Source organism: Ovis aries, chromosome 1 (genome assembly GCF_016772045.2).
Source record: "Ovis aries strain OAR_USU_Benz2616 breed Rambouillet chromosome 1, ARS-UI_Ramb_v3.0, whole genome shotgun sequence".
Lineage (NCBI taxonomy): Eukaryota > Metazoa > Chordata > Mammalia > Artiodactyla > Bovidae > Ovis > Ovis aries.
Window position 1 is genome coordinate 166,778,023 of NC_056054.1, and position 22,640 is coordinate 166,800,662.

A 22,640-nucleotide genomic window follows, 5' to 3' on the forward strand; every position below is an offset into this window, starting at 1 on the left:
GCTGGAAAAATTCTTGAAAGTGAAAATGAAGTTGCTCAGTCGTGTCCGACTCTTTGCAACTCCATGGACTGTAGCCTACCATGCTCCTCAGTCCATAAAATTCTCCAGGCAAGAGTACTGGAGTGGTTGCCATTTCCTTCTCCAGGAGATCCTCCCGACCCAGGGATCGAACCTGGATCTCCCGCAATCCAGGCAGACGCTTTAACCTCTGAGCCACCAGGGAAGGTACAATCTTTCAAGACTGAACCAGGAAGACAAAGAAAACATGAACAGACCAATTACAAGCATCAAAATTCAAACTATGACTTAAAAACTCCCAAAAAATAAAAGCACAAGACCAGATGGCTTCAGAATTGAGTTCTATCAAACACTGAGAAAAAAGCTAACACCTAGCCTTCTGAAACTGTTCCCCAAAACTGCAGAGGAAGGAAAACTCCCAAACAAATTCTGTCAAGCCACTATCATCCTGCTATCAAAACCAGAAAAAGACACCACAAAAAAAGAAAATTACAGGCCAATATCACTGATGAACAGTCACAGAAATCCTGAAAACTAGCAATCTAAATTCAAGGATACATTAAAGGCGCACGCACCATTATCCATTGGATTTATCCTAGGGATGCAAGGATTTTTCAAAATCCACAAATCAGTGTGCTACACCACATCAACAAACTGAAGAATAAAAGCCATACGATCATCCAAAAAGCTTTTCAAAAGAAAAGCTTTTGACAAAATTCAACACCCATTTATAATAAAAACTCTCCAGAAAGTGGGCAACTTAATAAAGGCCTACAAACCTACTGTTTGTAGAAACAAACCTACAGTTAACATCATACTCAGTAGTGAAAAGCTAACAGCAGATTCTCTGAGATCGAAACAAGATGAGGATGTCCACTCTCACCACATTTATTCAACATAGTTTTGGAAGTCCTAGCTATAGCAATCAATCAGAGAAGAAAACGAAGTAAAAAGAATCCAAATTGGAAAAGAAATTAAATTGTCACTGTTTGCAGATGCATGATACTATACATAGAAAATTCTAAAGACACTACCGGGAAACTACTGCTGCTGCTCCTGCTGCTAAGTCGCTCCAGTCGTGTCCGACTCTGTGCGATCCCATAGATGGCAGCCCATCAGGCTCCCTCGTCCCTGGGATTCTCCAGGCAAGAACACTGGAGTGGGTTGCCATTTCCTTCTACAATGCATGAAAGTGAAAAGTGAAAGTGAAGTTGCTTAGTCGTGTCTGACTCTTAGCAACCCCACGGACTGCAGCCCACCAGGCTCCTCCATCCATGGGGTTTTCCAGCAAGAGTACTGGAGTGGGGTGCCATACTGGAGCTCATCAATTAATTTGGTAAAGCTGCTGGTTACAAATTAATACATAGAAATCTACTGCATTACTATCACACACTAAAAATGAAAGATCAGAAAGAGAAATTAAGAAAACAATCCCATTTACCATCACATCAAAAAGAATAAAATACCTAGGAATAAACAAACCAAGACCTGTACTCCATAAACTGTTAAGACACTCATGAAAGAAATAAAAAATGACACAAACAAATGGAAATATATATCATGTACTTGGATTGAAAGAATCAATATTGTCAAAATGACTATACTACCAAAGGCAATCTACAGATTCAGTACAATCTCTATCAAATTATCAATGGCATTTTTTAATGGAACGAGAACAAAAAAATCTTAAAGTTTGTATTGAGACATAAAAGACCCTGAATAGCCAAAGCAATCTTGGGAAAGAAAAATGAAGCTAAAGAAATCATGCTCCCTGACTTCAGACTATACACTTCAAAGCACAGTTATCTACACAGTACGGTACAGGCACAAAAACAGAAAGACAGGTAAATGGAATGGAATAAAAAGCCAAGAAACAAACCCATGCATCTATGGTAAGCTAATCTATGACAAAGAAGGCAAACTATAAAAAGGATAAAAAAACAGTCCCTTCAATAAATGGTGCCAGGAAAATTGGACAGCTACATGTAAAAAAAAAAAGAAATTAGAAAATTCTTTAAAACCACACACAAAAATAAACTTAACATAGATTAAGACCTAAATGTAAGATCACACACTATAAAACTCTTAGAGGAAAACACTGGCAAAACACTCTCACCAAAAGGGGGGTTCAGGGTTGGGAACTCATGTACACCTGTGGTGGATTCATGTCAATGTATGGCAAAACCAATACAGTATTATAAAGTAAAAAAAAAATAATAATAAATAAATAAATAAAGTAATGTTAAAAGAAAAAAAGTAACTGCATAGTTTTAAAAAAAATAACATTTCCTCCCCTCTTTCCTCCCCCATTTCCTCCCCTTCACTCCCTCAATTCTGTTTTGAGATAAACATGTTTTCTAGGTAGCAGATTCTTTTAGACAGAATCTGTGTACAAAAAGCATATGTGTACAAAGGTGTACTTTTTTTTTACTTTACAATATTGTATTGGTTTTGCCATACATCAACATGTTTTAATTACTGCATTCTGTGCTTACTGTTCTACATCTGTAGTTTGCATCTCTCAAGAAAAAATGGATGTTCGCCTTTCATGTGATTAAACATAACAGAATAGGCACAGGTTAAAAAAAAAAAAAAACAAACTCTTGGAGGAAAACATTGGCAAAAGGCTCTCACCGAAAACTACAGCAATATATTTATGATCTATCTCCAAGAATAACGGAAATAAAAATAAAAATGAACAAATGAGAACTAAACTAAATGTTTTTGTACAGTTAAGGAATCATAAATAAATGAAAAGAGAACCCAAAACATGGGAGAAAACAATTGAAATGATGTGACCGACAAGGGATTAGTTTCCAAATTTTACAAACACCTCATGTGACTTAATATCACAAAAAACAAACAACCCCATCAAAAATGGACAGAAGATCAAACAGGTACTTCTCCAAAGAAGATATACAGATGGCCAAGAGGCACATGAAAAGATGTTCAACATTACTAATTATTCAGTTCAGTTCAGTCGCTCAGTCATATCTGACTATTTGCAATCCTATGAACTGCAGCACACCAGGCCTTCCTGTCCCTCACCAACACTCAGAGCTTACTCAAACTCATGTCCATTGAGTCAGTGATGCCATCAAACCTTCTCATCCTCTGTCATACCCTTCTCCTCCTGCCTTCAATTTTCCACAGCATCAGGGTCTTTTCCAATGAGTCAACACTTCACATCAGGTAGCCAAAGTATTGGAGTTTCAGCTTCAGTATGAGCCCTTCCAATGAATATTCAGGACTGATTTCCTTTAGGATTGACTGGTTGGATCTCTTTGCAGTCCAAGGGACTCTCAAGAGTCTCCTCTAACACAACAATCCAGAAGTATCAATTCTTTGGCGATCAGCTTTCTTTATAGTCCAACTCTCACATCCACACATTATTACTGAAAAAAACCATAGCTTTGACTAGACGGACATTTGTCAGCAAAGTAACATCTTTGTTTTTTAATATGCTGTCTCAGTTCAGTTCAGTTGCTCAGTCATGTCCGACTCTTTACGACCCCATGAACCGGAGCATGCCATGCCTCCCTGTCCATCACCAATTCCCAGAACCACCCAAACCATTAACATTGTGTTGGTGATGCCACCCAACCATCTCATCCTCTGTCGTCCCCTTCTTCTCCAGCCCTCAATCTTCCCCAGTATCAGGGTCTTTTCAAATGAGTCAGCTCTCCGCATCAGATGGCCGAAGTATTGGAGTTTCAGCTTCAACATCAGACCCTCCAATGAACACCCAGAACTGCTCTCCTCTAGGATGGACTGGTTGGATTTCTTTGCAGTCCAAGGGATTCTCAAGAGTCTTCTCCAATACCACAGGTCAAAAGCATTAACTCTTCAGTGCTCAGCTTTCTTTATACTCCAGCTCTCACATCCATACATGACTACAGGAAAAACCATAGCCTTGACTAGATGGACCTTTGTTGGCAAAGTAATGTCTCTGCTTTTGAATATGCTGTCTAGGTTGGTCATAACTTTCCTTTCAAGCAGCAAGCATCTTTTAATTTCATGGCTGCAATCACCATCCGCAATGGTTATGGAGCCCAGAAAAATAAAGGCAGCTACAGTTTCCACTATTTCCCCATCTATTTGCCATGAAGTGATGGGACCGGATGCCATGATCTTAGTTTTCTGAATGTTGAGTTTTAAGCAAATTTTTTCACTCTCCTCTTTTACTTTCATCAAGAGGCTCTTTAGTTCTACACTTTCTGCCATAAGGGTGGTGTCATCTGCATATCTGAGGTTATTGATATTTCTCCTGGCAATCTTGATTCCAGCTTGTGCTTCATCCAGCCCAGCTTTTAGGTTGGTCATAGCTTTTCTTCCTGTCTTTGAATTTCATGGCTGTAGTCACAATCTGCAGTGATTGTGGAGTCCAAAATATAAAGTCAGCCACTGTTTCCACTGTTTCCCCATCTATTTGCCATAAGTGATGGGACCGGATGCCATGATCTTAGTTTTCTGAATGCTGAGTTTTAAGCCAAATTTTTCACTCTCCTCTTTCACTTTCATCAAGAGGCTCTTTAGTTCTTCTTTGCTTTCTGCCATAAGGGTGGTGTCATCTGCACATCTGAGGTCATTGATATTTCTCCCGGCAATCTTGATTCCAGCTTGTGCTTCATCCAGCCCAGCGTTTCTCATGATGTACTCTGCATAGAAGTTAAATAAGCAGGGTGACAATATACAGCCTTGATGTACTCCTTTCCCTATTTGGAAACAGTCTGTTGTTCTATGTCCAGTTCTAACTGTTCCTTCCTGACCTGCATATAGGTTTCTCAAGAGGCAGGTCAGGTGGGCTGGTATTCCCATCTCTTTCAGAATTTTCCACAGTTTATTGTGATCCACACAGTCAAAGGCTTTGGCATAGTCAATAAAGCAGAAATAGATGTTTTTCTGGAACTCTCTTGCTTTCTCCATGATCCAGCAGATGTTGGCAATTTGATCTCTGGTTCCTCTGCCTTTTCTAAAACCAGCCTGAACATCATGGAATATTACTCAGCCATTAAAAAGAACAACATAATGCCATTTGCAGGAACATGGATGGACCTGGTGATTATCATACTGAGTGAAGTAAGTCAGACAGACAGAAATATCATATTATATTGCTTATATGCAAAGTCTTATAAAAAATGATACAAATGAACTTACTTACAAAATAGAAACAAACTCATAGACTTAGAGAACCATGGTCACCAGGGGGTAAGAGTAGGAGGAAAGCGTAATAGAATTTGGAGCTGACATGTACACACTTCTGTATTTAAAGTGGATAACCAAGGACTGCTGTATAGCACAGGGAACTATGCTCAATATTCTGTAACAACCTAGTTGGGAAAATTGAAAAAACACATGTATATTTAGACACATGTATATTTATAACTGAATTGCTTTGTTGTACACCTGAAACTAACACAATATGGTTAATCAACTATACTGCAATATAAAATATAAAATTTTTAAAAAACTGATGAAAGAACTAAGGCTTGGAAAAACTCTATTATATAGCAGTTTTCCTCCAAGCAGTTCACTAACTGCAAATCAGTCAAGACAATCTCATGGGAAACTGGAATAAATGTATTAGATAGAGTCAGACATTATTTTAAAAAAACAGGACTCTACTTAAAATATATATATATATATATTTAACTTGCAAATATCATTACCATATAAAATTAAACAGCTAACAAATTCCTACATACAAAAGAATGTTAAATATTTCCAATGTATTATATTCATAAAAGCAAGTTTTACAAGGCAAACTTAAGGCACTACAAAATAAAGGTATATCTAGTGTGGGGAATAGCTCAGTTGGCAAAGAAACTGCCTGCAATGCAGGAGACCTGGGTTCGATTCCTGGGTCAGGAAGAGCCACTAGAGAAAGAAATGGCAACCCACTCCAGTATTCTTGCCTGGAGAATCCCATGGGTAGAGGAGCATGGCAGGCTGCAGACCATGAGGTCGCAAGAGTCAGACACAACTTAGTGACTAAACCACAATGTTTGTATATGGTAGATCATAACTAGACTTATCATGGTGATTATTTGAAATGTACAGAAATACTGAATCACTATGCTATGTAACAGAAACTAATACAGTGTTGTATAGGATGATTATAATTCAAAAACAAAATCAGAAAATGAGACAAGATCTGTGGTTATCAGAGACAGGGGGAGAAGAATTGAATGAAGGCAGTCAACATGTACAAAATTCCTATTATAAAATAAGTAAGTTCTAGGGACATAATGTATAACATGACAAAATTAACACTGCTGTATGTTATATATGAAAGTTGTTAGAGTAAATCCTGAGTTCTCATCATAAGGAAAATTTTTTTCTAAATAGGTAAATGGAATGGAATAAAAAGCCCAGAAACAAACCCATGCATCTATATGAATAAATGGATGTTGACTAAACTCACTGTGGTAATCATGATATATATATATATATAAGTGAGATCATTACACTATTCACCTTAAACTTGTACAGTGCTGTCAATTATAAAAAACTGGAAGAAAAAACTTTTTTCAGTGGTATACCTGGGATTTAATTCAGAACACCCATTAATTTATAGGCTTTTGTTAAACAATTGGTATTAGACACAATTATCTATAGGATGAAAATACTGTGAGTTTTAATAATGTTTCAGTAGATAACTTTCTTAAAAACACTTTACCTAAGAGGAGAACCTTCAGGGATACTAAGAAACTATATAGTGCTTTTTTTATCATTCATTTTTCCCTGCTGTAAGTCTAGAATTCTGTTACTTTGAAGGAATATTGAAGGACATAAATTAGAAAGCTTTTTATTTAACTATTCCTACTCTACCAAGGAAAGCAATGAAGGTTTAACAGTGTTTTGATAATCTCTGAATTAAGCCCACTTGTACAAATACAAATCCACCTTTATTTTTATACTGTAAGTAAGGATAATTATTTCCAGGAAAAGGACAATTTGTTTAAAAAAAAAAAAAAGTCCTCCATTACGTGCAGATAGTATTTAGCAATCAACTGAACGATTACATCTACAGTCATAATACTTTCTCTGGAGACTGCCCTCTTAAGAGTTACAGCTGGTTTCTTGTATACATCAAAGGTATTAGTCGCCTTGCAAGTGTTCTCTTCTATGAAAAAGAGTATTTAAAATGTGAAAACAACTGTGTTCCAAATGAAATACAAAAGATTTTTATATAATATCATTAAAGGACCACCTTTTCTTGTGAATAATTTATAAAATCATTCAGAAAACAGATATTTCAACTAATTTGAAGCTATCAATAATCAAAGAGACCCTGGAAAGTGTTAAGTTTCACACCTGACTAGTATATAAATTGGTTTTGGTGAATATTTTTATATTAAATTATTTAAAAGTCTTTTTAAGAAGAGACAAAAAGAAGTCAGTTCATTAATCCTTGCAAGGAAGCCTACAATGATTATTTAGAAGTCTGGGATGTATTTACCTTTAAATTTGCTAAAAGTGACTTATATTGGAATCCTCCTAGAGTTGAGAAAAATTCTAATGAATAAAGAATGTACCTATGGCTGATTCATGTTGATGTATGGAAGAAACCAACACAATAGAAAGCAAATGTCCTCACATTAAAAATAAATAAAGTTTTTTAAAAAAAGAATATTTTTCATACTAGGAGGATAGACAGTGGAAAGCCAATAATAATAGTAGAATTAGCAATAATATCAATGATTAGACACATTCATGGCTCAGACAGTAAAGAATCTGTCTACTAATGCAGGAGACCTAGGTTCAATCCCTGGGTCAGGAAGATCCCTGGAGAAGGGCACGGCAACCCACTCCAGTATTCTCACCTGGAGAATTCCATGGACTGAGGAGCCTGGCTGGCTACAGTCCGTGAGGTCTCAAAGAGTCAGACATGACTCAGTGATGAACATTTTCACTTTCATGAAAGTAATATTTAGAAATAGACAAGTTAACATTATAACTTTATAGCTGTATGCCAGCCAAACAAAAAAATGACAAGAAATAATATTCAAATTTAACTTCCAGATTTAGTAAATAAATCAGGAGATGTACACTGTAGGATACAAATAGTAAATTTAGCAATTTTCTTTGTGTTGCTAAAATATCTCTCTTTACTTTCATGGATAGATATAGTTATAACTCAAATACTACTAAAACTACAATAGACAAAAATTCAAATGGCAACAGTTTTCTGCAGTTCACAAACCTTTAGGCTGAGTATCAGACATAAAAGAAATGCCATCATCATCTCTTCGTTTTTCTTTAGTGTAAGAAGTCTGCTTTGCATAATTGTCTGTCTTACTTGATTGTGAACTGCTGCAAAACAAAATGATATTACACTCAATTCTTCTAAGCAAAAATAAATTTAGAAGCCAGCTGGCATATATTCAAGATAAAAATAACAGATCACAAATAAAGTCTTATACAGCAGAGTATGTGGTCTGAACAGTAGAAAGAATATTAAACTATGATTTGAAAAATAAGTTCTCATTCCTATTCTATCTTTAAATTCTCCATGTTCCTTTGAAAGAAAAAAACAAGAAATGTTCTATTCTTCCAAAATTGTGCACATGCAAAGTGAACAAAGAAAAATACAAGTGCTAAATATATCAAAGGGGTCTAAAAAGTAAACATTCCCTGAACACAAGAAAATTATAATCACACTTATGTGTAGTCAAAAAATAAGTCAAAAGTAATCGCTAATATGTTTTAAGCATAGTTCACGTATCAGAAGTTACATACAAAATAAAACTTAGGGTGTGGTAACAAATTTTACCTATAGAGAAAATAGTTTAAAATATAAGCTACTGGTTAAATATTTAAAATGTATTAAAAGCAAGTTTTGGATGATGAACATAATATCACTATTATGAAAACATAATACAATAATAGTATGGGACATTAATACCTACCCCACTTTCAGTAATTAGATCATCCAGACCCCCCCAAAAAAATCAATAAGGAATATTGGACTGAACCATAAACTTGATCAAATAGAACTAACATGTTTTTATAAAACATGAACATGAACACAGAACATTCTCCAGGATGTTTTAAGATAGGTCACAAAGCAAATCTTAGCAAACTTAAGACACACACACAATCGTTCCCAATCACAAGAGCATAAAACAAGAAATCAATAAGAGGAAGTCTGCAAAGTTCAAAAAAATAGGAAGACTAAACAATGTGCTCCTGAAAATCAGTTGGCTAAAGAAGAAACCAAAAGGAAGATCAAGAAGTATCTTAAAACAAGTGAATACATAAGCAAAAACTTCAAAATCCATGAAATGTTCTACAAGGGAAGTTAATAGCAATAAAAGCTACATTAAAAAACAAGAAAGAACTCCAATGAAAAGCCTCACTTTACACCTCTTGGAACCAGAAAAAAATACAAATTAAGCCCAAAGTGAGCAGAAGAAAAGAAACAATAAAGATCAGAGAAAAAGTAAATAAAAAAGAAATATGAAAGGCACTAGAAAAGACCAAAACTAAGAGCTTTTTTTTTAAGCAAACAAAACTGACAAACCTTTAGCTAGACAAACCAAGGAAAAAAAAAGACTCAAAGAAAAACAGATCTAAAGACTAATATGAATAATTATATGCCAAGTGAAGTCATTCAGTCATGCCCGACTCTTTACGACCTCATGGACAGTAGCCTGCACCAAGCTCCTCCGTCCATGGGATTTTCCAGGCAAGAGTACTGGAGTGGGTTGCCATTTCCTTCTTCAGGGAATCTTCCCGACCCAGGGATCGAACTCGGGTCTCCCACATTGTAGGCAGACGCTTTACCATCTGAGCCACCAGGAAAGTCCAATAATATGGATAACCTAAGAACCAGTCCATCCTAAAGGAAATCAGTATTGAATACTCATTGGAAGGATTGATGCTGAAGCTGAAACACCAATACTTTGACCATCTGATGTGAAGAACTGACTGATTTGAAGACCCTGATGCTGGGAAAGATTGAAGGTGGAAGGAGAAGGGGACGACAGAGGATGAGATAGTTGCATGGCATCATTAACTCAATGGACATGAGTTTGAGTAAGTTCTGGGAGTTGGTGATGAACAGGGAAGCCTGGTGTGCTGCAGTCCAAGGGGTCACGAAGAGTCGGACACAACTGAGCAGCTGAACTGAACTGAAGAGCCAGTTATATGGAGGGGATAAAAAAACCTACTGGCTGGACTAAGGGCAAAAAGACAGAAGACTTGTACTGAGCTGGCCAAAAAAGTTTGTTCAGGTTTTTTTTCAGTACCATCTTATGCAAAAACATGAATTTTCTGGCCAACCCAATAAACAAATCATTACAACTAATAGTACAAAAATACAAAGTATTATAAGTGATGATTATAAAAAGTTATACATCAACAAATCATATAACCTAGAAGAAAGGGACAAATAATTAGAAACATACAACCTACCAAAATGTATTATGAAGAAAAAGAAAATCTGAACAGATCAATAACAAATATGGAGATTGAATTAGTAATCAAAAACCTTCCAATACAGAAAAGTTCAGGACCAAATGGTTTCACTGGCAATTCTATCAAATAAGAATTAATGCCAATCTTTCCCAAACTCTTTCGAAAAGTTTACGAGGAAAGTACACTTCTAAACTCAGTTTAAATGGCCATCACTAATACCAAAGCTAGATAAGGACAGTACAGTAAAAGAAAAATATAAATCAAATACCCCTGATGCATAGGGATGCAAAAATTCTCATCAAATTATTAGGAAACCAAATTTGACATCACATTAAAAGAATCATACATCATGATCAAATGGGACTTATTCAGAGATGCAAGAATGGTACATCATACACGAATCAATCAATGTGATAAAGCACATAGGTAAAATGAAAGATAAAAATTATTTGATCTCTCAAAAGGTACAGAAAAAGCATCTAACAAAATTCAACATCCTTTCACTATAAAACTCAAAAACCTGGGTATATATGGCTGATTTGTGTCAATGTTTGGCAAAAACCAACATAATTCTGTAAAGCAATTATTCTTCAATTAAAAAATAAATTTAAAAAAACCTGGGTATAGAAGGAACATACTTCAACACAATAAAGGTCAGTATCAGAAATGATGTCAACATCATATGAAACACTGAAAGATTAAAAGCTTCTCCTCTAAAATGAAGAAGGGTACCCATTCTGATCACTCTTATTTAACACAGTACTAGAAATACTGGCTAGAAAAAGTTAAATATGAAAAAGAAATAAATAAAAGGAATCAATATCAGAAAGGAAGACATAAAACTGTCATCATTTGCAGATGATATGATCTTACAGAAAGAAAACCTTAAAAAATCCAACCAATAAAAAAAAGAACTATAAGAACTAATAAATGAATTCACTTAAGTTTCAGGATACAAAATCACTATACTACAATCAGTTGCATTTCTGAACACAAATAATGAACTATCTGAAAGAGAAACTGAGGGGAAAAATCCCACTTAAAACTACAGCAAAAAGAACAAAATTATAGTTAGATATAGTCTAGATGGAAAAAGAGCTGTACACTGAAAACTATAAGACACTGATGAAAGAAACTGAAGAAAACACAAATAAATGGAATGATATTCTGTAATTAGAGATGGGAAAAAGTAATATTGTTAAAATGTTCATCCTATGCAAAGCAACCTACAGATTCAAAGCAATCTCTACTGACATATCAATGGCCTTTTTCACAGAAAGAGAACAATCTTATAGTTTGCATGCAACCACTAAAGACCCCAAATAGAGAAGCTATCCCACGATGAAGGTCAGGAATGGTGGCGGTAAGGAGATACACCTCGTCCAAGGTAAGGAGCAGCGGCTGTGCTTTGCTGGAGCAGCCCTGAAGAGATACCCCACGCCCAAGGTAAGAGAAACCCAAGTAAGATGGTAGGTGTTTCAAGAGGGCATCAAAGGGCAGACACACTGAAACCATACTCACAGAAAACTAGTCAATCTAATCACACTAGGACCACAGCCTTGTCTAACTCAATGAAACCAAGCCATGCCTGCAGGGCAACCCAAGACAGGCGGGTCATGGTGGAGAGGTCTGACAGAATGTGGTCCACTGGAGAAGGGAATGGCAAGCCACTTCAGTATTCTTGCCTTGAGAACCCCATGAACAGTATGAAAAGGCAAAATGATAGGATACCAAAGAGGAACTCCCCAGGTCAGTAGGTGCCCAATATGCTACTGGAGATCAGTGGAGAAATAACTCCAGAAAGAATGAAGGGATGGAACCAAAGCAAAAAGAATACCCAGCTGTGGATGTGACTGGTGATAGAAGCAAGATCCAATGCTGTAAAGAGCAATATTGCATAGGAACCTGGAATGTCAGGTCCATGAATCAAGGCAAATTGGAAGTGGTCAAACAAGAAATGGCAAGGGTGAACGTCGACATTCTAGGAATCAGCAAACTAAAATGGACTGAAATGGGTGAATTTAACTCAGATGACCATTATATCTACTACTGTGGGCAGGAATCCCACAGAAGAAATGGAGTAGCCATCATGGTCAACAAGAGAATCCGAAATGCAGTACTTGGATGCAATCTCAAAAACGACAGAATGATCTCTGTTCGTCTCCAAGGCAAACCATTCAATATCACGGTAACCCAAGTCTATGCCCCAACCAGTAACGCTGAAGAAACTAAAGTTGAACGGTTTTATGAAGACCTACAAGACCTTTTAGAACTAACACCCAAAAAAAGATGTCCTTTTCATTATAGGGGACTGGAATGCAAAAGTAGGAAGTCAAGAAACACCTGGAGTAACAGGCAAATTTGGCCTTGGAATGCAGAATGAAGCAGGGCAAAGACTAATAGAGTTTTGCCAAGAAAATGCACTGGTCATAGCAAACACTCTCTTCCAACAACACAAGAGAAGATTCTACACATGGACATCACCAGATGGTCAACATCAAAATCAGACTGATTATATTCTTTGCAGCCAAAGATAGAGAAGCTCTATACAGTCAACAAAAACAAGACCAGGAGCTGACTGTGGCTCAGATCATGAACTCCTTATTACCAAATTCAGACTGAAATTGAAGAAAGTAGGGAAAACCACTAGACCATTCAGGTATAACCTATATCAAATCCCTTTTGATTATACAGTAGAAGTGAGAAATAGATTTAAGGGCCTAGATCTGATAGATAGAGTGCCTGATGAACTATGGAATGAGGTTCATGACACTGTACAGGAGACAGGGATCAAGACCATCCCCATGGAAAAGAAATGCAAAAACACAAAATGGCTGTCTGGGGAGGGCTTACAAATAGCTGTGAAAAGAAGGGAGGCGAAAAGCAAAGGAGAAAAGGAAAGATATAAGCATCTGAATGCAGAGTTCCAAAGAATAGCAAGAAGAGATAAGAAAGCCTTCTTCAGTGATCAATGCAAAAAAAATAGAGGAAAACAACAGAATGGGAAAGACTAGAGATCTCTTCAACAAAATTAGAGATACCAAGGGAACATTTCATGCAAAGATAGGCTCAATAAAGGACAGAAATGTATGGACCTAACAGAAGCAGAAGATATTAAGAAGAGGTGGCAAGAATACACAGAAGAACTGTACAAAAAAGATCTTCATGACCCAGATAATCATGATGATGTGATCACTAATCTAGAGCCAGACATCTTGGAATGTGAAGTCAAGTGGGCCTTAGAAAGCATCACTACCAACAAAGCTAGTGGAGGTGATGGAATTACAGTGGAGCTATTTCAAATCCTGAAAGATGATGCTGTGAAAGTGCTGCACTCAATATGCCAGCAAATTTGGAAAACTCAGCAGTGGCCACAGGACTGGAAAAGGTCAGTTTTCATTCCAATTCCAAAGAAAGGCAATGCCAAAGAATGATCAAACTATTGCACAATTGCACTCATCTCACATGCTAGTAAAGGAATGCTCAAAATTCTCCAAGCCAGGCTTCAGCAATATGTGAACCGTGAACCCCCTGATGTTCAAGCTGGTTTTAGAAAAGGCAGAGGAACCAGAAATCAAACTGCCAACATCCGCTGAATCATGGAAAAAGCAAGAGAGTTCCAGAAAAGCATCTATTTCTGCTTTATTGACTATGCCAAAGCCTTTGACTGTGTGGAAAATTCTGAAAGAGATGGGAATACCAGACCACCTGACCTGCCTCTTGAGAAATCTGTATGCAGGTCAGGAAGCAACAGTTAGAACTGGACATGGAACAACAGACTGGTTCCAAATAGGGAAAGGAGTACGTCAAGGCTGTATATTGTCACCCTGCTTATTTAACTTATATGCAGAGTACATCATTAGAAACTCTGGGCTGGAAGAAGCACAAGCTGGCATCAAGATTGCCAGGAGAAATATCAATAACCTCAGATATGCAGATGACACCACCTTTATGGCAGAAAGTGAAGAGCTAAAAAGCCTCTTGATGAAAGTGAAAGAGGAGAGCGAAAACGTTGGCTTAAAGCTCAACATTCAGAAAACGAAGATCATGGCATCTGGTTGATTTCAATCCCTTCATGATTTCAAACTAAATTACAACTAAATTACAAAGCCACAGTAATCAAAACAATATAGAAAAATAGACATATAAATGACTGAAACAGAATAGAGAGCCAGAAATAAATCCATGCATGCGTGGTCAACTCATGTATGACAAAGGAGCCAAGAATACACCATGGGAAAAGGATAGTCTCTTCAATAACTGATGCTGGAAAAACTTGACAACCACATACAAAAGAATAAAACTGGACCAATATTTTATACCATATACAAAAATCAACACATAGTAGATGAAAGACTTACATGTAAGACATGAAACCATAAAATTTCTAGGAAAAAACATGAGAGTAAACTGGTTTGGGCAGTGATTTTTTTAGATTAAACACCAAAACAAAAACAACAAAAGAAAATAAGTGGAACCACAAAGCTGTACAGTAAAGAAAAGTATCAACAAAATGAAAAAGCAACTTATGGAGCAGGAGAAAATAGTTTTAAGTCATCTATCTCATAAGGAAGTTAATATTCAAAATACATGATATATAAAGAATCCATACAACTCAACCAAAAAAAAAACCAATTTCATTAAAATGTGGGCAGAGAAACTGAACAGAAGTTTCTCCAAAGACTACAAGCAACCAACAGGTACATGAAAAGGAGCTCAACATGCACTATCATCAGGGAAATGTATGTCAAAACCACAATGAAGTATAACTTCACAAATCTGAGAATGGCTATTACCAAAAGAGAAAAACAAGTGTTGGAAAAGATATGGAGTGCTGTGGAAATGTAAATTAGTGCAGTCACTATGGAAAACAGTAGGAATATACCTCAAAAAATTAAAAATAGAACATACAGTCTAGTAATTCCACTTCTGGGTGTTTATGCTTAGGAAACAAAATCACTACCTCAAAAAGATACACACACCCCCATGTTCACTGAAGCATTATTTGCAATAACGAAGACATGGAAACAATGTAAGTGCACATCAATAGATGAAGGGATAAAGAAAATGTGTCATAAACACACAATGGGATATTTTTCAGTTATAAAAGAAAAAGAAAGAAATCCTGCTATCTGTGACAGCATTAGTGAGCCTTGAGGGCATTATGCTAAGTGAAATGAGAGAAAGACAAATAGTGTATGACTTCACTTATGTGGGGAATCTAAATTTAAAAACAAACCAACGCATGCATAGACACAGACAACAGGTTGGCAGTTACTAGAGCCAGGAGCATGAAATGACTGCAGGTGATAAAAAGGCAAAGTTTCCAGTTATAAAAAAGAAAAAACGTCTTGGGGATGCAAGGTACAGCATGATGACTATAGGTAATAACTAATAACAACAGTGTACTGTATATTCGAAAGTTGCTAAGATAGTAGATCTTACAAGTTCTCATCACAAGAAAAAAAAGTGTAACCACGTGTGGTGATGGATGTTAACTAAACTTACTGTTCATCATTTTGCAATATATACATATATGAGATCATTATGTTGTACATCTAAAATTAATACAATATTCTGCAGTAACATATCAATAAAATTAATTCAGTTAAAAAAGACAAAATGAAAAAATTGAGAAAGCAAGTTGGTACTAATTAGAGTAGCCATAAAATTAATTAAGTCTTTACCAACAATCTTCTCACCCATGATAATTATTAACAAAACAACTCATTATGGTATTATTTAACTGGGTAAAAATTCTGAAAATAAAAACTTTTTAAATAAAAAACTATCAAATTATTAACCTACAGCCTTCCTTTATAGTATAATATATAGCAATTACTACATTTTCAACAGTATTTAACAACATAGAATCCTAAATTTTATTGAAGTATAGTTGATTTACAATGTTGTGTTAATTTCTAGTGTACAGCAAAGTGATTCAGTTATACATGTTGTGTATATATTCTTTTTCATACTCTTTTCCATTATGGTTTATCACAGGATACTGAATACAGTTCCCTGGCTATACAGCAGGATACTGTTCTTTATCCATCCTATATGCAATAGTTTGCATCTGCTAATCTCAAACTTCCAATCCTTCCCCACTCCCTTAGAAATTTTTACATTTATAAAAGTACTAAAAAAATCAGCAAGAATAAATCAAGGATCTTTGTACCATAAAATATGAAATATATACTAAGTGACCTCAGGAAAATTGCAGAGTAGGAACGACCTGCCACGTTCTCGTCTAGACAACAACACTGGCAGAATCCGATGAACTGTGGAGTTCTGGAGTCTACTCAAGGCTTGAAACTTCTAGCCAAAAGGTTCAACAGAAACTTTGGTCAATTAAGGCAGTTTGGATGGTAGCAGTTACCTATACCCAGCTCTGAGACAAGTAGCCAAGTCCAAGTTCTTAGAACAGTTTGCACAGGCTTACAATCACCACGATGAGCAATAAGGCCATCTTTCAAACACTGGGAATCTGTATTCTGTGACCACTGATTGCTGTCTCTGATTATGGAAAAGGAGACATAGAGACAGGCAGCCATTGCTGTAACAACCATCACCATGTTGCAACAGTCTCCCCATTCAGCTAAAACAACATGCAGGAGATTTAAAGAGCTAGCACCTATTTTGTTCTGTTTCTTCCCTTCATTTTTCCTATTTCCTCCTTATGGGAAATAAATATTTAAGGACTAAGATATTAAAAAGTAATAACATTACAAGGAAATTTAGAAAGTCACAAACATGACCATGGAAAGACAAAGGCTCAGAAAAGACATGGAAAGACCTGGAATGGGGACATATTGCAACAATTTTAAAAACTAAGCAAACGAAGGGAGAAAAATCCAGCAAATGCTGGGGAAGGGGGAGAATCTGACTTTCAAACTTTGCATCTTATAATATCCAAATGTCAAGTTTTCAACAACAACAATAAAAAAAATCACATGGCATTCAAAGAAACAGGAAAGAACGGCCAATTCAAAGGAAAAAACAAAAACTAATCAACAGAAACTGTCCCTAAAAAAAAAAAAAAAAAAAAAAGGCAGACGGCAAACTCAATAAGCAAAGACATTAAAATGACTATCTTCAAGATCCTCAGGGACCTGCCTGGCAGTTCAACAGTTAAGAGTTGCACTTCCAATGCAGGGAACGCAGGTTCAACCCCTGGTCAGGGAACTACGATTCCCACATGCTGCACAGCATGGTGAAAAAGGAAAGAAAGAGAGACAGACAGACAGAAAGAAAGAAAATCTTTAACAAAATCAAGAAAATGATTTGTGACAAGATGAAAATATCAATAAAAGACAAATGAACCAAAAGGAAATTCTGGAGCTAAAAATGTACAATAACTGAAATGAAAATTTTATCAGAGAGATTCAAAAGCCGATTTGAGCAGGCAGAAGAAACAACTAGTAAACTTGAAAATATGACCATAAAAAGGACCAAATCTGAGGAACAGAAAGAAGAAAAACTTAAAAGTAAACAGAACCTAAGGGACCTATGGGACACCAAGAAAGGGACTAATATACACATTGCTGGTATCTCAGAGGAGAAGAGAGAGAAAAGGGCAAAGACATTATTTAAATAAATAATCACCAAAGAAGTCCAAATTTGATGAAAGGCATGAATATAAATATCCAAGAAACCCAAGGAACTAAGCATAAAGTAAACTGAATGAGACCTATATCAAGAAATGTTATAATTAAATTGTCCAAAGACAAAGGCAAAGAGAGAACTCTTTCTTGAAAGCACAAAGAAAAAAGTGACTCATCACACACAAAAGATCCTCAATAAGATTATGAGAAGATTTCTTATCAAAAACCATGCTGGCCAGAAAACACTGAATTGGTATATTCAAAGGAAAAAAATCTGTCAATAAGGAATTCTATATCTGACCATACTATCCTTCAAAAATGAGAACAAAATCAAGACATTCTAAGATAAACAAATCTAGATAGCACATTAAAAAACAGAGACATCACTTTGCCAACAAAGGTCCACATAGTCAAAGTTATAGTTTTTCCAACAGTTGTGTATGGATGTGAGAGCTGGACCATAAAGAAGGCTGAGCGCCAAAGAATTAATGCTTTTGAACTGTGGTGCTGGTGAAGACTCTTGAGAGTGCCTTGAACTGCAAGGAGATCCAACCAGTCCATTCTGAAGGAGATCAGCCCCAAATACTCATTGGAAGGACTGAGGCTGAAGTTCTAGTACTTTGGCCACTGGCTGTGAAGAGTCAACTCTTTCGGAAAAGATCCTAAATGAGGAGAAAGACTGAAGGCAAAATGAAAAGGAAGCAGTAGAGAATGAGATGGTTAGAAAGCATCACCTACTCACGGGACAGGAATTTGAACAAACTCTGGGAGATAGTGGAAGACGCAGGAAAAATTCTCAATAAAATACCCCAAATGGTTTATATTGTTATATATCCTAACCACATGGTTCCTGGGATGAAAGGATGGTTCAACATACCAGAATTTATCAATGTAATAGCCTGGTATGTCACAGTCAATGGGGTCACAAAGAGTTGGAGATGACTTGGTGACTGAACAGCAACAATAACAAAGGTAAACAACAGCTGAGGAAAATCATTACCACTATAAGTAAAACCAGCCCTGTAAGAAAAACTAAAAATAACCGGTAAAAGTAAATCCATCAGTTCAGTTCAGTTCAGTCGCTCAGTCGTGTCCGACTCTTTGAGTCCATAGATAATTATAAAATCTACTATTACTGTAACTGGTTTATAATATGCCATTTGTTTTATACATGATTTAAGAAACTACTACATTCTTTAAATTATTAGACTATGCTTTTGAACAAACAACACATGAAGATATAATTTTATGACATCAATGACTTAAAAGTATGTGAGGGCAGAGCTATAAAGGAGCACAGTTCTGAATGTTAATGAAATTAAGCTGGTATAAATTAAAACATGGTTCTTGGGATGCAAGGCTGGTTGAACATACAAGAATCTATCAAAATAATACACCACATTAACAAAATGAAAGAGGAAAACTACATGGTCATGTCAATTCATACAGAAAAAGTACTTCGCAAAATTCAGTACCCTTTCCTGATGACTAAAAAATGAAACTCAACAATCTAATTATCTAATCTAATCTAAATTACCTACATCATCATAGAAAAAATCATATATGAAAAACACACAGTAAACATCAAACTCAATGATGAATGATGGACAGCTTTTCTTCTAGAGAAATGAATAAGACCAGGATGACCACTTTCACCACTTCCAGTCAACATAAACAGAGGTTCTAGCCAGAGCAATTATACAAGAAAAATAAACATAAAAGCATTGAAACTGGAACAAAATACTCTGTGTTTACAGATGATATGATCTTGCATGTAAGAAACTCTAAAGATTATACACATACATAAACATAAAAAATGATTAGGGGTAATAAACAAAAGAAGAAATTAAGGAAATAATTCTATTTACAATAGCTTCAAGGAGAGAAAAAACTTAGCACTTAACCAAGGAGACAAAAGATTTGCAAAATGAAAATTATAAAACATGGCTAAAAGAAATGAAAGAAGATATTAATAAATGGAAACACAACCCATGTTCATGGATTAGAAGACTTAATATTATTAAGATGTCAATACTACCTAAAGCAATCTACAGATCAATGCAATCTTATCAAAACCACAGTGACATTTCTTGCAGAAATTAAAAAAAAACTTATCCTAAAATGTATACGAACCAGAGATCAAACTGCCAACATCCGCTGGATCATGGAAAAAGCAAGAGAGTTTCAGAAAAACATCTACTTTTGCTTTATTGACTATACCAAAGCCTTTGACCGTATGGATCACAATAAACTGTGGAAAATTCTGAAAGAGATGGGAATACCAGACCACCTGACATGCCGCTTGAGAAGTCTGTATGCAGGTCAGGAAGCAACAGTTAGAACTGGACATAGAACAACAAACTGGTTACAAATAGGAAAAGGAGTACGTCAAGGCTATATATTGTCACCCTGCTTATTTAACTTATATGCAGAGTACATCATGAGAAACGCTGGGCTGGATGAAGCACAAGCTGGAATCAAGATTCCTGGGAGAAATATCAATAACCTCAGATATGCAGAGGACCCCATCCTTATGGCAGAAAGTGAAGAAGAACTAAAGAGCCTCTCGATGAAATTGAAAGAGGAGAGCGAAAAAGTTGGCTTAAAGCTCAACATTCAGAAAACTAAGATCATGGCATCTGGTCCCATCACTTCATGGCAAATAGATGGGGAAACAGTGAAAACAGTAGTTGACTTTATTTTTCTGGGCTCCAAAATCAGTGTGGATGGTGATTGCAGCCATGAAATTAAGACACTTGCTCCTTGGAAGGAAACTTATGACCAACCTAGACAGCACATTAAAAAGTTGCACATTTGTGCAACTGTGGTGTTGGAGAAGACTCTTGAGAGTTCCTTGGACTGCAAGAAGATCCAACCAGTCCATCCTAAAGGAGATCAGTCCTGGGTGTTCATTGGAGGGACTGATGTTGAAGCTGAAAGTCCAATACTTTGGCCACCTCATGCAGAGAGCTGACTCATTTGAAAAGACCCTGTTGCTGGGAGGGATTGGGGGCAGAAGGAAAAGGGGACGACAGAGGATGAGATGGCTGGATGGTATCACCGACACAATGGACATGGGTTTGGGTGGATTCTGGGAGTTAGTGATGGACAGGGAGGCCTGGCATGCTGTGATTCATGGGTCACAAAGAGTCGGACACGACTGAGTGACTGAACTGAACTGAACTGAAAATGTATATACAACAAGAGTCAAAACAATCTTCAACATATTTGGAGGGATCAAACTCCCTGATTTCAAAACTTACTACAAAGCTATAATAATCAACACATATGGTACTAGCATAAAGACAAATATGGAGACCAAAGGAATACAATAGCACCCAGAAATAAAGCCACACATATATGGTCAAATGATTTTCAAATGGCTGCTAAGTCCTTTCAATGGGTAAAGCACAGCTTTTTCAACAAATGATGCTGGAAAAACTGAATACCCACATGCAAAAGAATGAAGAAGGATGCTTACCTAATACTCTTACACAAAAGTTAGCTCAAAATGGATTAAAGGCCTAAAAGCATAAACTGAAACTATAAAACTCTTAGCATATGGGAAAATGTTCAAGACATTGGATATGGGAGTATTTTCTTGGATATGACATCAAATAGAAACACAGATAAACTGGACTTCATCAAAATGAAAACTTCTGGGGGCTTCCCTGATGGTCCAGTGGTTGAGACTCCATGGATCCACTGCAGTGGGCATGAACGAGTTCAATCCCTGGTCACGGAACTAAGATCCTGTGTGCCACATGGCATTACCGAAAAAAAAATTTTCAATTAAAAAACAACTGAAACTTCTGTACATCAAATGGCAGTAACAATAAGAGTAAAAAGACAACCCACAAAATGGGAGATATATTTGGAAATCATACTTTATGATTATATTAATATTCAGAATAGAGAGAACTTCCAAACTCACAGATAAAAACAACCCGATTCATCAATGGGCAAAGGACTTGAATACACATTTCTCCAAAGAAGATACATGAATGGCCAATAAACACATGAAAAAGATGTTCAATAACACTAAAACCACGTCAAAACCCCAATAAGATATCGGTTCACATCCACTGGAATGATTACCATGTAAACATAGTAAATATCAAGCATTACAAAGGATGCGAAAAAAACCAGGACCCTTGTGCACTGCTGTGGCAATGTAAAATGATGTAGTTTTACATTCACAGAGAACAGTAGGGTGGTTCTCCAAAAAATTAATAATAGAATTATAGGATCCAGAAATTCCACTTTCAGAAATACACCCAAAAGAACTGAAAGTATATAGAAACGCAGATAAATGTACACTGATGTTCATAACAGTGTTACTATACACAATCATCTACAGGTGGAAGCAACCCAAGTACCTATAAACATTTGCAGAAGACTCCAGAAAGGCAAAAAGGAATCAACACTTCAATTAAAAAAGTTATCTCCAGCCAGTTGTTCTGGGTCTAATACCTCATTTTTAAAAATCATAAATTAAAACATCAGCTGACTAACCTATTTTTATACTTCAGGTTGAGGTGGTCTTCCCAAGAGCAAATCAAAACCAGGAGTCAAAAACTGACAGATTTTACAAAA

General features: G+C 36.2%; 1 protein-coding gene across 23 annotated transcripts in view; it reads right to left on the reverse strand.

Moving 5' to 3' along the window:
* The window catches only part of SENP7 (SUMO specific peptidase 7), a 164,341-nt gene that overhangs the window by 50,090 nt on the left and 91,611 nt on the right, over positions 1 to 22,640 (reverse strand). For 13 of the 23 annotated variants that reach the window (XM_060416974.1, XM_042232290.1, XM_060416902.1 and 10 more), the window contains one exon: positions 8,225 to 8,334. In XM_060416974.1, the coding sequence (XP_060272957.1) occupies positions 8,225 to 8,334 (110 nt within the window). The remainder of the gene's footprint in view (positions 1 to 8,224; positions 8,335 to 22,640) is intronic. The other 10 variants (XM_060416985.1, XM_012189257.5, XM_060416958.1 and 7 more) reach the window with 1 other exon arrangement.